Source organism: Emydura macquarii, unplaced genomic scaffold, assembly GCF_026122565.2.
Source record: "Emydura macquarii macquarii isolate MOO-44397 ecotype Brisbane River unplaced genomic scaffold, CSIRO-AGI_Emac_v2 contig_3328, whole genome shotgun sequence".
Lineage (NCBI taxonomy): Eukaryota > Metazoa > Chordata > Testudines > Chelidae > Emydura > Emydura macquarii.
The window spans coordinates 2,618,139-2,635,216 of NW_027133465.1; the positions used below are offsets into that span (position 1 = coordinate 2,618,139).

The following is a 17,078-nucleotide window of genomic DNA, read 5'->3' on the forward strand; positions in this document are numbered from 1 at the left end:
AATTGGACAGGAGCAAGGAAGGTGATGTACTACACTGCGTGTGCTGGCACAAGCTATTACCGTTCAGAGTGGAAAGTACTTGCATTAACTCCTCAGTCACTAAGGATCAACATGCTTCAGCTGGCTCCTGGCCTCCCTCGCCCCTACCCTCACCACAATCACCCTGATTCTCTCCTAAAACTACTGATCCAAGAGACGCACCCTCTCCTGCAAACCTTCTTTCCTGGGCTGCTGTCTCCTTCATCTTAACGTCTTGCACCCTCTGCTTTGCTGACTTCTTCCTCCAAAATCCAGCACCACCTCCCCCTCCTTACTTCCCTATTGTATAGTTCATGACTTAATTGTCTGGTTGGTAACAGGTCACATGGGGAGCACACCAAATTGGTCCCTGGCAGAGAGGAGGCAAGCATCTTGACTCAGTCTACTTACCACCAGCTGCTTGGAATCCTCCTCATCCACTCAGCCAAGTATACCCCGTACAATCTTTTCCGGTCTGTGGAGAAAGCATCCCCCAGCCTAGTGCACTTGGCCCATAAAACCAACAGAGCTTCCCTGATTGCCACTCGCTGAGGATCTGGCCTCAAACCCATAAACCAGCCAGTTTCAAAGTATCATCCATCTGGAAACTGGACAGTTTTCTGAGGGATAACATGTCCTTCCTCTATTAAGAGGTTCAGTAGAATCCTCTTATAATAGGCACAGATGGGTCTTTGTGTAGCAATTAAGTAATTGTCCTGATTATCAGAGGCTGAGACTAATACATCGGGCTGGGAGGTCTTTGTTATTTTTTTCTTTTTTCATGAATTGCCTTAAAAAGAAGTAAGGTAGGAGGAATCAAAATATTTTTAAATGATCTAAAGGTCATTAAACAGCCATAATTTAGTGGAGAAGATGCCTGATATGAACAAAGGACCACACAGTGGAAGTTTATGTCACACAAACATCATTTTATAGCTGTTAAGCTTCTGGCCCTTCTCCACCATAAAAAAGCTATTAAATAATTTTAACCCTTGGATCAAGCTACATGGGAGTGAAATGAGAGGCTTTGGTATAGCTGGGGAAATGGAAATAGGCAAAGATTTCACACAAACTGTAAATGGGAACCAGAAATAAGCAAAAACTGAAATTATGAAAGAAAATTGGGAAGGGGCCGTGTGTTTAGTGAGGGACAGTGTGGGCCAGTGGCTAGAGCACAAAGCTGGGATTTCTAACGAAGCATTCTTTTCCTGGCTCTTCCACTGACCTGTGTGCGCCCTTCTCCTGTACCTATGTAGGTGTTTATAGCATACTTATTGCTGCAGTACCCGAGCTCCTTCCCGTAGTGCATTGAGCAACATGATCATGCACCTGGCACATGTCACTGGTTCCCTCATCCTCGCTCCAGGATGTTATTTTGGTAGGGGGGTTCATTACAACACACGTGTTTGTATTAGAGAAGGCAAGGTGAAAGCGGCACACCATGCATTTGGAGCAAAAAGTAGTGCAGTCAGGGAAGGTCCTTAGCTCATGGGGGAATTTGTTCCACAGTTACACTGTCCCCTGAGAAAACTATCTCCTACATAGATGAGCTTTACCCTTATTGTAGAGTGTCATAAGCTAGTGGTTTTGAACACAGCCCTGCAAGGGCCGTGGGCACAGCCACACTCCACTCCTCCGCCCTGCTAGCAATACCTTACTTGAGATCCATGAAGCCCAGCCCCAGTGTCAGGCTCCACCCCTGAGGTCTGATTGGCAGAGTCCCAGAGTAGCTGATTGGCCCGCTGGCCATACTTAAGACAGCAGCAGGCAATGGAAGCTGTGTGAACAGCTGGGCTTCACTCTGTTCTGTAACGTGTGCCCTGTGCTTCCTGCTCCCCTAGTTTGAATTCCTGGCACTTTGACCCAGACTGACTTGCGGTTCCCCAGTTTGTCTCCAGCCTCGGACTCCCTGGTATCCTGCCCTGCCCTTACTCCAGTTCCTATCTGTGGCTTGTCTCCTGCTTCTGATCTCCTGGTAGCATGACCCAGCTGACTCTGGACTCCTGTCTCATGACTTGCGGACTCTGGCTCTGACTATGAGTTCTGGCCGCCCATGCATGACCTGGCTGTGACAGAGTTCTACTGTGCTAGAGGGGCCGAGTTGTCCACACCGATTTTCATCCTAGAGCTTTAAGCAAGTCTCTGTATCCCACTCTTTCCCTTCCCATCTCTCCCAGACACTGCAGAGTTGGGGTGCTATAAGAAAACCGAAGGTAGCTAAATCTGAACAGTATTAACCTCCAGCCCCATGCAGCAACTAGCCCTATTTATAGATAAAGTAACTGTTCAACACACTGGGACAAACCCTGAAAAGGCAGGATATGATATTGTTCTATATCATTCAAACAGGCTACATTACAGTGAAATACTCAGAGCAAAGGTTCGTAAACAGTCTGAATGATCAGACTGTAGAAATAGATACTGAAGCCACAAACCATATAGACTGAAGGCACAATGGAAACTCAAGAGGTAGCAACTTTGTAAAGGATGTAATGGGGGAGAAATTGAAACAGACCTTTATTGACTTTGTTGTCCAAAATTCAAAGAAGTAGGAGAAGAGAAAGATCCCTCCTCAGCCAATCAAAAAGGATGCTTGCAGGGACCAGATAGGCAGGGAAACTTTGTAACCTCAGCCGGCTGTGGACACTTCACTCAAGATGACACAATGAGTGAAATTCAGAGTCAAGGGTCTTTAGCTCCACTGAAGTTAGTGGAAAAACTCAGCCCCAAGTTCAAAGAGAATTAAATCAGACTTGAAATAAGCATAAAGGAATCTAACTTGCATCCCCTCTAATTTGGCCCATTATCCATCTAGCTTGATCCCATTTAGCCAATGGAAAGGCTCCCATTGACATTCAGTGTGGTTTAGATCAGACCCGAAAGCATCAAAACCTTTGCTTTTATGAGACTTCAATGCAAGCATCCTTTTTCCTTCCAAGGACAATTGACACAAGACATTAGTTCCCGCTAGAACTGTAAAATCTGATAAATTGCTCTTTAGCTGGTAGGGACACAATGTAATTTAAAGGAATTTGAATAGGAGGAGTACCCTCTAGTAACCATGGTGATGAGCATTATGAATGCTGAGATAGATTAGGTTACACAGAAACTGCAAACCACTTGGTCTGTGTTTTTTTAAAATAACAATAAACGTGAAGAGGAGCTCTGTATGAGCTCGGAAGCTTGTCTCTTTCACCAACAGCAGTTGGTCCGATAAAAGATGTTACCTCAGCCACCTTTGTCTCTCTCATATCCTGGGATCGACACGGCTACAACAACACAGCCATGAACAGATTTGTAAGAAAATAAATGAGGTTCATTTGCTGGGGCATGTTCTCTTTGTACGAGTGGGTACCAGGTCTTATCAACAACCTGAGGTTGTGTTCGTATTGACCACACGGGGCTTTAGATAGACTTGTCCACTGATAACATGCAGAATGAAGAGCTGGAGAAGTTGTAATCGGTTTTATGTCAGTGACAAATGAGAAATTATCTTGCTAGTGTTGCTATATCTTGCAATTGTATCTCATATTATTTGGTGCTTTTCTTAAAGCCTCAGCTCCTGGATTCAGGTGATTGTGAGAACCTCCACTTTCTTCTTCTTTAAAGTAGGTTTCCAACCCTCATGCTTATGGAGAGAAGCTTGAAAATGTGTATTCTGATGGGTCAGAAAACAGAAGACAAATAACAAGAACCCCTCATGTATTGTTTTTTTTTAAATCTCATGAGTTTGTTAAAAGAATTTCATGGGATGGAGGGGGAGGGGAATCCGGACTCATAATTTTTTAATGCTTAGGGTATACCAGGATTCTGGACTTCCGCTCTAATGCAAGCATCTTGCCTCCCTCTTCTTCTGTTTCTTCATGTACAACATGGGGATAATAATCCCCCAGTATAGTGGTATGAGACCTATGGCTGTTCAGTGCTAAGTGTTATTACCCAGAGGATAATGGTGCATTCTCTTCATGGAGCTAGGCTAAAGGGGTAAATGTTTGCAAGTATATCAAGCTGTTGGGGGTACAGTGGTGTGCAATCTTGTTACTGTAAAACCACAGAAATAGGAGATAAAAAGAGCTATTGGGTTTTTCTCTGTAATGATTGCAGATAGGGGCATGCACACAAACATTTATATATTTAATTCCTCTAGTAGCAGCCATGGCAAAGAGAAGATTGTGATTGTTTCCCAAGCTAAACTGAAATCTGAAAGCCAGCCCAGTGAGTTGTATTGCTAAATAATTCGCCGCTCCACTGCATTTGTCGGATTGTACTGTGCTTGGTTTCCTGGCATTGACACTCAGTTTGAGACTCTGAGCAAAACTAATTAGGCTGCACATCTTGGAGAAGCAAACAAAGGCTATTTATAAATCTTTTAAAGAAGAGAAGTGAAAATCAGATTGTTCAGAGAAATGACTGCAGCCATTTCTCTTTCTTAATTAAGTCACTAAACACCAGAACAAGCCTTCCAGAACGCAATGCACCAGTGACCAGAATGAAGTGGACGCAATAAGCACTAGTCTGAAATGTCTAGTGTGCATGTACACCACTGTCCTCTACTGGATGAAATCAGGACTACTGAGTCCTGTACTGCTAGAATAGCTAAGGAAGATCCTCCTTGCTTCTTGAGTAGAAAATCTGAATTCTAGACCAGCTGATGCTATGAGGTTCTAAATCATTGCATGACAAGGGCTTGCTCATGGCACATCTCCTATGAGAGACATCGCCTCCAGTGTACTGGGTGATGTTTTTGCCTTTATTATTATTATTATTTTCTTATTAGTTATATCTACAGTACAATAGTTATTCATGATGCATTATCAACAAAGACAAGGTTAGATCCCTGGCCTGAATTACTTCCAGTATAAGTGACCTGGACACAACTTTCTTGTGTGCACCCAAACCCAGATGGGATATCAGGGGGATGCTGGTAAATGAAAGCTGATGTACTTCAAGTGTTATTTATTATGAACACATAGTTATGTAGGTTTGTGGCCATAGCTTCCTTTTGCTGAGATAACACGCGAGCTGCCAAAGCAAATACCATTCCAGATTGGTTTTAGATCTCTCTCTCCTGTTTTCTTATGATGCTGCACCAATTTAGCCCTGGCAGTATTTAGATACCAGCGTGATTAGGTTCCTGTACCTTTCCAAGGCAGACAGAATATATACAACCTCGTGCCTGCCCTCCAATTAAAACTTTTTCTTCCTTTCTCTCACTCTTGTTTTCACTTCCTACATGTAACTGGGTTAGATCAGTAGCCGCCAAGTTGCAGAGAATTCTGTCCTGCAGACAATAGTCACCCTCATCATTAATATGGCTCTGTAGCCTACTACAGGTCCCAGCAACTGATGCTCCATCTCAATAGGCCGCTCAGATCAGAAGCATTGCAGGATGGGAGCTGTAGTTTCCATCCCTGTATTAAAAATGAAGGTGGCTGCAATCTCCTCCATGTTACGGAAATTAGGTCCAATCTTTGGGCTCCTGACAAGCCACCAACGTGACCTGCAGTTGGACAAGTTTTGGGTACCAGGGTTCAAATTTATTTGAAACCTTTAGACCCAGATTCTGGCACCCATTACTCACGGTAATTAATACCTTACATCAGGCACTGGGCTAGGGCCTTTGTGCTGGAGGATTTGAGTTCAGTCCCTGCAGATGATGCATTGTGTCTGCAGCATGGCCAATCCTAAACATTCAAAAAATTATGAGATTGGCTTAAAATCATGAGTTTTTTTCAATAATAAATTTGGGTTTCTTTTTATTTGCCTGTTGGTTTCTGAGCCATAAGGGCTCATATTTTCAAGCTTTTCTCCACAACCAGGAGAGCTAGGAATTAACTTTTTAAAAAAATGAGAGCACAGCTTACCATGTATTCACATGACTCCAATTGCTGGGGCTTTAAAAAAGAACCACCAACTATCACAAGGCAGCATTGGGGCTGTCCGGAATGTGTGTGGCCATGGGCTTTGTTATTTGTGTACCTATATTTTTTTATTTTAGCATGTTAAACAAAATATTTCAGATGAGTTTGTGTTCGCTGCCTGTGTTTTTTATAGATAAAACTGATATTTATTCAACAAAAAAGAATGTGAACCTCAGGAACAAAATGAAAACAGCTCTACTTAGTTTGGCAAACGATCAGCCAGCTATCTGCAATAAGCCATTTATCAACAAATGCAGCTTTGTCAATGCAATGCAAGTGTGACACCAAGTTTATCTATCACAAACACATTTTGTTCTCCTTCATGCATGTGTGATGTAAATGCTTTGAATGCAACCGATTGAAGAGGAAGGGATAGAAATTCAGGTGGTGTAAATTCACTGAGCTCCAATGAAGTCAGGGAGAACCATCAGCTTACACCAGTCAAGGATCTGGTCCTGCATTTTCCTACACACATGGATAGTAACAGAGACAGGTGTCAGACATGTACCTCCAGGGGAAGAACGCACTCAGAAAAGCTTAATAAAGATTTGTTACAGAACAGTATTCATACCTGGTTAAGTCTCCGAAGCTCCCAGAGCCTGGATTCAATCCTGTACCACAATCCACTCAGTGTAAGAGAGGGGGCAGAGGACCATCCATGAGCTGGTTATGCCTCCCTGATTCTCTGAGACAAGCCATCCCAGCCGCAGGCTAGGTTACAGTAGCCTTTGACCTATTCTAACCTATGTCAGCCAGAAATGGTCTAGTTGGGGATGCCGGAGCATACCATGCTCTAATCACATCCATGCTCCCCCTCCCCCTCAATATGCCCATGCATGGCAGCTGGCTGAGCGCTCGCCTCACGCAATAAAAGTTCTCAGCTGTCCCGATCCAGCCAGAGCATCACAAAGGGTCAGAGCAGAGGAGAGAAGCTGGACCCAGCTCTAAACTCCACAGCTGGACCCTATCTCTGTAATGAGCCCAATCAAAACCCTCCAGCTGCCCTGGATCTGCAGTCAGACATTACAGCTTCCACCTCTACTTCCAAGCAAGGGCCAGATTCTGAATGGTGCTGAGCATGTATTGGTGCTGACTGACTCCAGGAGAGCTGAGTTCACGTTATAAGACCATAAAATACACAAAGCTCAAGGATGAACCAGAAATCAATTATTTCCTCTCTTGAAATGCTTTCCTGAATGTCGTGCCATTTTATAATAGCAACAGGATACAGGAGTATGTGGAGATAGCGCTAAACAAACTTCAGAAGGTCTCTCTGGATGAAATCTATGGCCTGTGTTATGTAGAAGTCAGACTAGAGGATCACAGTGGTCCCGTCTGGCTTTAAATTTTATTAATCATAATACTTAGCACTTCTGCAGTAATGTTGTATGTTGAAAGCGACATGCAAACATGAGCAAAGCCACCTACCCGGCACTCCTGTGAGATGGATAAAGCAGGATTATTATTCTCGTCTCATGGAGGGAGAAAACTGAGGTACGGAGAGGGTACATGACCTGCCCAAGATCACAGAGGGAATCTGCCAGCACCACGATTTGGATTTAGGAGTCCTCAAACTGGGCTCCAGCAAGGAGATCACACTGCTTCTCATGGGTTTTATTTAGCTGGGATGAACACCCAGTGCTTTGAGGACCTGAATCCAAAACTACAGTGTCTGCAAAATTGGGCTGGAATCGGGTGAGCTCTTACTGGGCTGGGGAACCTCTGTACTGTATCTGCATAAAGACAATGGTTTGGAGCCCCAATTCAGCCCTAACAGAAGATGCTAAGTATTAGTTATCCTATTCGGCAGTCCCCAAACCCATGCAGTAGGCTGCACTCCGCTCTCTTCTGAGCACGTTTCAGCAGGATTGCTTCAAAGCAGACTTGACAGCCCATTGAGCCCAGTTTTGTTTTGTGTTTTTAAAATTCCAGCTCAGGTCACAGATGAATTCCTGCTCTCCGCCTGCAGCAGCTGGGTCAGTGTGTATTCTGCGAACACATGTGCTTCTTGGCACAAGGCATACGATCTGAAAAACCAGCCCTTTAAGCATGTCTGACTCAGCCAGCACTTTCCTACATACAAAACAGGTGTTTGCTTAGGGGAGGAAAATATTGGGGGCAGCAAAATGTTCATTGTCTGAGCATTTGGGAGGTGGGGGGCATGAGTCACATTCATTTTCCACTTTGCCTAAGGCACCATGAACCCCCAGAGGCTGTTCACGGGGGTAGCTTTGACAGGAATGGTTCTGGCTAGCAAAGCAGAGCTTGATGGCCACAAGCAAGCAGGGCTTTTGAGAATCAATAACATTTTCTTTGCTACGGAATTTGGTACATTTCAGAGAACAGAAGATTTTGCAAACAAGTGAAGCTTCAATTCTCCACAGATCTTCCTGGCATCGTTCCTGATATTAAAAAACAACAGCTTCACGTTGGCTTTGTTTGCCTCTCAAATACTGGCCTTTAAACGTATGGGCTAGGCAGCTCGCTCGCTCGTACCCACCGACTGTAAAACCTCCATATAACGCCTCTCGGGGACTTCTAAGAAAGGCAGCCTTCCTGGGACATCCTGTCCCAAAGGTCAGAGGTGTTTTTGCGTTACTGAAATGTGTTCCGTCGTGATTCTTGCTGGTAATGTCTTCTCGCAGCTCACCTGACACTGAGAGCACAGCTACACTGCCATCACAGGGTGTGAGTGCAGCTCATGTAGACATACCTAGCTAGCTTCAACCTAGCAAGTTTGGGCAGTGGAGCCGTGAAGCTGTGGCAGCATGAACTCCGGCGCAGTCTAGCACCCAAGTAACTACTTAGGGTTCTGGACAGACTTGTCCGGGAGTGGCAAACACCCTGTGATTGCCCCGTGGACATCCCCAGAGAGTCAGAAGACATTCAGGTCTTGAGACACTCAGCTGAGTACAGGAATGTGATCAAGGATGCCCTAAATTCTAGTCCTGACTCTGAAACCTTCCGTGGTCTTGGGCAAGACACTTGGGGCCTCTTTGTGTGATATGCTAGGCAGGATCAACTCATATCCACTCTGTCAGAGAACTGCCTCGACACAGATAACTTGTTATGTCTCCCAGTTCATTCGCACTGCCCGCCCAACACTGCCGTGTGCTCCCCGGCGCAGTGTAAGTGACTCAAGCGATGGGGAGTGCTGGCCAGTGGGATCTCTGTATTCTCAGAGGGGTAAGATTGTTTCTTTTTGGTCCTCAGGCGTGGAAGAAACGCTGGTTCATCCTGCGCAGCGGTCGGATGAGCGGTGACCCGGACGTCCTGGAGTACTACAAGAATGACCACTCCAAGAAACCTCTCCGTGTGATCAACCTCAACTTCTGTGAGCAAGTGGATGCAGGGCTGACCTTTAACAAGAAGGAACTGCAGGACAGCTACGTCTTCGACATCAAGACCAGCGACAGGACCTTCTACCTGGTGGCCGAGACGGAGGAGGACATGAACAAGTGGGTTCGCAGTATATGCCAGATCTGTGGCTTCAACCAGTCGGAGGAGAATGCAGGTACAGTGAGAGTTATGTCTGGGATATGAAATATCGCCTTACATGTCGGACTGTGCTCTAGAAAGGAGGCTAGACCCAAACTCTTCCCCTTGGGGATCCAGCTTCTCTGTTAGATGGGAGTGTGAGTTAGGGAGCTCGAGCCCTGATCCTGTTCCCACTGATGTCAATGGGAGCAGGATTGGACCTTTTCGTTTCTAAATGGAAACTTTCTCCAGTGTTCCCCACCCCAGGAGTTCCCTGTTCCTCCCAGTCCTCCAGCACTTCTCTGACTTCCGCAGCATGGCAGCCCTCTTTGATCTTGCCTGCTCCCTAGTTCATTCTCATGGTAGCTTTCTGTCGGCCATACCTTCCCCAACACTGAAGCTTGCAGAGCTTGCAGCTTCCAGGAGCTAACTTTGACCATTTCTTCAATGGCAAAGTAATGGATGGTCTTGTGGTTAAAGGCACTAAATTGGGACTCTGGAGACGGGGGTGCTCTGCCACAAGCTTCTTGTATGACCTTGGGCGCGTCACTTAATCACTCTCCGCACTTCAGCTCCCCATCAGAAAGGCACTTCAGTACCATGGTGATGCGGTGACCTTACAACACCACCACTAGACAGGGTGTAACTGAGAGCATGGTTTTGAGATGTCAGGGAGGTTTAATGGGCTACATCTGCTGAGCTTTAACGTAGCGAGAATTCAGAATGGCACGCAGAAGGGTACACCCTTCATAAGACTTTCGCTTTCACGCCTTTTACCTCACTGTCCAAGCTTTGAGCCTTCTTAGGTATATTTTTTACATTGTCTGTCATTGTCAGCAGAGTCTCTTCAAGGGCTTTGGAACTTGGCTGTGGGATGAAACCTTCAGCGGTTTCGTTTAGCTGATTGACCTGGGTGCGATCAAATGGAGGAGACGAGCTGGTGGGGAAAGATACTAGAAGAAACGTGTCCTGTCCAGATCACAGAACCCACCTGTACAGTTGGCACCCACCCATGCTGGCAGGCTTAGCCAAGGAGTTAGCGGGTCAAGGGGAATCAGTTCCCTACCCACTCCTAAACATGGCCCCTGGTGGACCCACGTGAGACATTGGCAGCAGACGACAAGGAAAAGCTGGCGTCGTCAGTGGCGCTGGAACAATTTTTAAAATGGGAGTGCTGAGAGCCATTGAACAAAACTCTAAACCCTGTACATGATGGAAACCACTTCAAGCCGGGGGTGTGGGGGGCCGCATCCCCCAGCACCCCTAGTTCCAGCACCCCTGGGTATTGTGCTGTGTAATGGGAGAGTCACATTTGATTCACTAGCACTAAACGCATCCTCAGATGCACACAACACTGTTGTGTTCTAGTTGGTGCGGGTGTTGCCACCTGACTGGCTTCTCTGGTTTTCTCTGAGTTGTCCGAGGAGCAGCCCTGCAGCGACAGCACCGCACCGTCGGTGTTCTCCACATGCACCGCCTGCGCGGGGAGGTTTCGTTTCAGTGTCACACCGGACAACATAGGTAGCGGGATGAAACGACGCTACAGAGCCATTCAGGCCAGGAGAAGGGCAGTGTAAGCCTGGCTGGAAGAAAGGCGGTGCAGTCTGGAAAGCGGCACAGGCTGAGATCTGGCAGCAGGGGGATTCTGCGACTGACTCCCCGCCGACATACTGTCCACATCAGCGCTTAGATCAGTGTAACATATGCTACTCCGAGGGTGGCTTATTCATACCCCTGAGCAACATAAGCGATACCAACCTAAGTGGTAGTGTAGACATAGCCTATGTCTCTTGTCCCCCCACTTCTGCCCCCCCTGCTCCCCAGCAGCAATGCAAAGTACAGGAGCAAAGTATAGGAGGCACACACAGACTTCATAAAAAGATTACAAAAAATTCCCACTTCATCACACAAGAATCATGAAATCACCACCTTATCCTCTTCTAAATCCTGTCTCAATTGGGATGTCTACATAACACTCCCCTGTGGCGTTAAGTTGTGAGCTGAGACCACTGCTTTTCTGTTAAACTGTTTTTTTTATTTTTGTCTCATCCTTTCAGCCCCCCCCCTCACAAACCCCTTTGTCCTTTCTTTCCCCTGGATGCATCCTGTCTGCTACACAGATGGTAAGCTCTCCAGGGCAAGGACTGTCTTCTTTGCTACGTGTCAGGCACAATGGGGCCTTGATGCTTGCTTAGGCTCCACAGACGTTATTGTAATAGTGCTACCAATAATAGCATCCAACTTTAATTCATTTTAGTCAATAACGGAGCAGCTGCAATCTGCACAAACTAAAACCCTGCCAAAAGGTTGTCAGACAGGATAGCAAACAAGGCGTCACAAGAGCACAAACCCAACCTTCAGCGGTTGACGCATGAAACAGGACGTCACCTTGGCAATGATTGTGTATGAGTAGTAGAAAGCACCCTCCATAATCTTGCAAACATAAATCTACAAAGAAAGGTCAGGCTAAATAAATTTCATCCCGATCTGATGATAATTTCATGGCCATAAGGATTCAGTTTAATAGCAGACACCTTTTTCAAGAGTTAGAACAGACCCGATCACAGGAGCTTCTGTTTTGCTTGCATTAAGCTGGAAGAAATTTAATTGCAGCCAGAGTTTTTCTATTTAGCAAAACAAGCCAGAGACAGGAGAATCAATACTGGACTTAAGTGAAACGTAAGTCTGGATATCATCAGCCTCACAGGGAAAACAAGCCTGCGCTTACAAATAAACTCACCCCCAAGGGAGCACAAGGATTAGGATCCTGGAATGACACCAGCAGAAGAGGAACAAAAATCCCTTCTTGACACAAAATAGCTGTTGCTGAATGCTGTAGGAAAGGAACCCATTCAATGCAGTGCCAGTCTGCCAAGGACAGTTTCTGAGTCAATCTAAAAAAAAGGGCTCTGGTGGTCTGCAATGTCCAACTCAGCAGACACACCCAATGCATTAGAAAAGAGAGATGTTCTCCTTCAGAGAGCACCAATGAATTATTCAGAGTTTTCACTACAGCTGCACGGGTGCTATTAAAAAAACCAAAAAGGTGCTGCGCCTTGTGATCACTGCAATTGCTAACTGACAGCCAGTGTGCAGTGATGGGTTGGCTATTTAGAGCCAGCTGAGGAGTCCCAGTTCTGGTTTTGAGCTCTTCCATTTCTTCCCATGGACCTGAGCCCTTCATTCCAGAAGAACACAGAGTTTGCATCGCAATAGGTCATTGAATGCAGTGTGACACTGTGATGCAAGCTTTATGATGCTGATCCCGGTCTCAGCCCTGATGAATCCATCCTAGAGCACAGTCAAGCACATACCAAATTTACCCTACTTAATGATGAGTCAGCGTACAGTACCCATATTGTACTGTCCCTGTGATAGCAGGGATTTAGGTGGAGGAAGACAGTACAGCTCTAGTATTGCTGCACTCACTATGTGTAGCACATTAGCTCCATTGGTGGCAGTGATTGATGGTACAGAGAGGTCGTGAGACTTACCCAAGGCCACAGAACAAGTCTGATCCCAAATGGAAATAACCCAGGTCTCCTGGTTCCCAACCTTGTGTCCCATCCCGTGCAACACACAGCTCCCTTCCCTGACTACACCTCCACCCCCTCCTCCATCTCTGCTTAACGGACCCTGATTTACGTAGCACTGGAAGAAAACTGAAATCCTCGTCTGGGCTCAGCCAGTGCTCAACAATACAGAACAGGTCCTGATCATTAATCAGCAGCAGAGCTCTGGGAGATGGCAAGTAAATCACAATTCATTGGGTGAGAGTGTTAGCTAGTGGTTAGATCACAGCACTAGGGAGTGTATCGGGTCTCAGCCACTTCTCTAACTCACTCAGTGAGGTTGGCCAGGTCATCTGACCTCTCTGGCACTCACTTGTGAAACTACTACTATCTGTTCTGCCAGAGTGCCTAGGGCCCCAGTCAGGGTTCCTGCAAGGTTCTCCTTAACCTAGGGCAAAATCCTTTCACCAGATCTTCAGCTGGTGTAAATGGGTGTAGCCAAAGGCCAAGACACTGGAGCTTTGCCAGTTTTTGCCAGCTGGTGATCTGGTCCAAAGGGGCTTAACCGAGGGTGATAGTCAAACTGATTTTATTCCTGTGGCAAGGGTGGTCCCAGGTCACAACCTCTTGTGGCGTGATATAGTTTTGTAGCGCCTCAGGATCTTCTTCTTCTCCCCTTGAGTTCAGGAGGCCCACAGCCCTCCTTCTGGGGCCATGCAGGCAGGTGGGTATCCTCCTCCTCTCTGAGCTGTCTGCCTTCTCTCCTCCTTTGCCTCCCTGGAGGCTTCTCCTTTATTATCAGGCCTGGCCTGGTTTAGCCACATGACCTACCTGCCATGTGGCTGTGACAACTTTCCCCAGGCAAGCTGAGTGAAGCCTCGATGGGGCCGGACCCATTACCTCTTACTGGGGCCAGTCACCCTGTGACAGTTCCCTTTCTAGTTTTATGAGGTGCATGCGTAAGTGTGCAGTTGGCATGGGCGGGACGGCACTGGCGTTGCTTTGGAGTGTGGTCTAATAACATTTGTTGTAAATTTTGTGGTAAGGGATTCTCGGTTTTCATTCCATACCTTTGCTGGTGTTTCTTAGTTGACTATATTGCCCTCATTTATGTGAAAGTCATGTATTGCTATACTTCCCAGGGACATCTAGACGTGGCCTACTGAAGAAATACAAGCTCTTTGTTTTTTTATTATATTTCTAACCATCTGTATTTCCTTTGCCCTAGTGGGCAGGCAGCCCGATCTCAGCTGTGATTTGTACTTTCTCATATGTTCTGTTTGCTGGAGAAAAAAAGTCCTGCTAAAGATTTTCTCATGTCATTAACCTTCTTTAGGATCTCATGAGGGCTCCAGCCAAAACCCTGCCAAGTTGTATTTTGCATATATGGTGGGGGTGCCTAGTTTAATTTTATTTGAATAAAATCTGTATCCAGGGATCTAACTTATTATAAGTGGGCATAAGTCTGCATGATGCTGTACATTGAGAGGCAGACTGGAGCTCTGCAGAGCACTGACCTAGGACTTGGGAGACCTGGGTACTGTTCCCAGCTCTGGTACTGATTTGCTTTGTGACTTTGGACAAGTAACTTTGCCTTCCCCTGCGTCTGTTTCCCTTCCCACCTCTTGCCTATTTAGATTGAGGCGACGACTGTCTCCTCCTATGTATTTGTACAGCGCCTAGCACAATGGTGCCCTAATCTCAGTTCGGGTCTTTCAGCTCTACTGTAATATAAATCGTAACAATAATAATACATTGATGGAAGAAGATACAGTTGCTGCCCCAAGTCTAAGGATCAGATTCCAAGGGAAAAGTAGGGGTTTGGGAGAGGGAATAAGATTTGCTTTCGATATTATTAGTCTGAATTTAGGAGCAGGGACCTCTCCCATTCAGTTTTAATAATGTAGTAACACGGTTAAAGAGAGTTGGAGGGTTTTACATGTGATTTTTATTTCTTGACCACATTATTCTTTCCTCTGTTGATGTCCTTTTCCCAAACCCACTGGCTTATGACATTCCACTAGTTTTATTGCAGAGACCGGGCTCACCAACAGCCGGTCAGAATGAACCTGGGTTTTCTGCCTCATGTGGTCTTTTCAGAAGGGCGCATGACTGGGTTTCTCCCCTTGCTCCTCACGCAACAGCAAGCCCTGCTGAATGAGGTTGAGAGAGAGATGAAGGGGCTCCCGAGTTACATGCAGTTCCCGACGCTAGGGCTTTAGTGTTAATGCCATGGCATTTCGAATCAATCAGCAGGAGAACTCCCTGTGCTTTTCTTGCCTCACTGAATGTCACAGCCAGAAACCAACATTCACTTTTCACGGTGAGACTGAGTGTCTTTTGCTGGCACCACTATTGATGGGGAGAGAGCAGGCCTGGGAAAGCAGGAATGTCCAACCCTCCTTGAGGAATCCTGCAAACTGTCCCATTGAAATCAACGAGCAAAATTCACTCGCGCAGGCGGGGCTTTTACGGTCAGGCTCTTGGGCATCACAGTGTCAGAAGCCATTTCTCTCACGTCAGGCAGGTTGTTATACAAATGTAACAGCAGCTCTTTTGTCTAAAGGAACTCGTGGGCATTCACAGACAGGCTGAGGATTGCAGCCTGAAGCCATTCAGAATCTATGGCACAGCTCCCAGACTCCGAGGAGGGCTAGTCTGAGCCACTGAGGAAGGTCTGATGGCAGAGCACAGCATAGGGCTCTGCTGTACGCTGGTTCTCCTGCTCAAAGGTCAGTGTGTTCCCATCAAGCAGAGCTGAGAACACCAGTCTCTTGTTGTTGGGCTCTGTCTCCTCACTGCTCCATGGTCTGCTACATGCAGACGTAACCTAGAAATGTCAGGAGCTGTTTCTGCTCTGAAAAATTAGCAAGTTTTCAGCCCCTCTGTGCACCAGTTTGTTAGCTTCCCTGCTCTGCTGTCCCCAGCAGAAATGACTGTTTCTCTCTTCTTCCTTCTTGTCTGTATGATCTGGAAGCTGGATTCTCTTCTTCTTAAGAGTTTCTGTGAGGGACTATGAGATTATCTTGAATAAATCCATGCCATTTCAAGCTGGAAAGCTACTAGGGGAGAGGCTGTTCTAGATTTGATTTTGACAGATAGGGAGCAACTGGTTGCGAATTTGAGAGGGGAAGGTAGCTTGGGTGAAGGTGATCATGAAATGGTAGAGTTCATGATTCTAAGGAATGGTAGGAGGAAAAAGAGCACAATAAAGATAATGGATTTCAAGAAGGCTGAGTTTAAAAAACTCAGGGAGTTGGTAGGTAAGATCTCATGGGAAGCAAGTTTAAAGGGAAAAACAGTTCAAGAGAGCTGGCAGTTTTTCAAAGAGACATTATTAAGGCACAAGAGCAAACTATCCCACTGCGTAGCAAAGATAGGAAGCATGGCAAGAAACCACCCTGGCTTATCCAGGAGATCTTTAGTGAGCTGAAACGCTAAAAAGAGTCCTACAAAAAGTGGAAACTAGGTCAAATTACAAAGGATGAATATAAATAAATAACACAAGTATGTAGGGACAAAATTAGAAAGGCCGAGGCACAAAACGAAATTCAACTAGCTAGAGACGTAAAGAGTAACAAGAAAACATTCTACAAATACATTCTACAAAGGACAGAGTAGGCCTGTTACTCAATGGGGGGGGGGGGAGGGAACAATAACAGATAGTGTGTAAAGGGAAAAGTGCTAAATGACATTTTTGTTTCAGTTTTCACCAAAAAGGTTAGTAGCGATTAGTCATCTGACATAGTGAATGCCAGTGAAAATGAGGTAGGATATGAGGCTAAAATAGGGAAAGAACAAGTTAAAAAGTATATAAACAAGTCAGATGTCCTGATGAAATACATCCTAGAATACTCAAGGAGCTGACTGAGGAGATATCTGAGCCATTAGTGATTATCTTTCAAAAAGTCGTGGAAGACAAGAGAGATTCCAGAGGACTGGAAAAGGGCAAACATAGTGCCCCTCTATGAAAAGGGAAATCAGGACAACACAGGGAATTACAGACCAGTCAGCTTAACTTCAGTACCTGGACAGATAATAGAGAAAATAATTAAGCAATCAATTTGCAAACACCTAGAAGATAGTAAGGTGATAACTAACAGCTAGCATGGATTTGTCAAGAACAAATAATGTCAAACCAACCTGACAA

At 45.8% G+C, this 17,078-nt stretch overlaps 1 protein-coding gene across 1 annotated transcript in view; it reads left to right on the forward strand.

Moving 5' to 3' along the window:
• The window catches only part of GAB2 (GRB2 associated binding protein 2), a 168,817-nt gene that overhangs the window by 87,834 nt on the left and 63,905 nt on the right, over nt 1–17,078 (forward strand). The window contains exon 2 of the mRNA XM_067533335.1: nt 9,153–9,453. Coding sequence (XP_067389436.1) covers nt 9,153–9,453 — 301 coding nt within the window. The remainder of the gene's footprint in view (nt 1–9,152; nt 9,454–17,078) is intronic.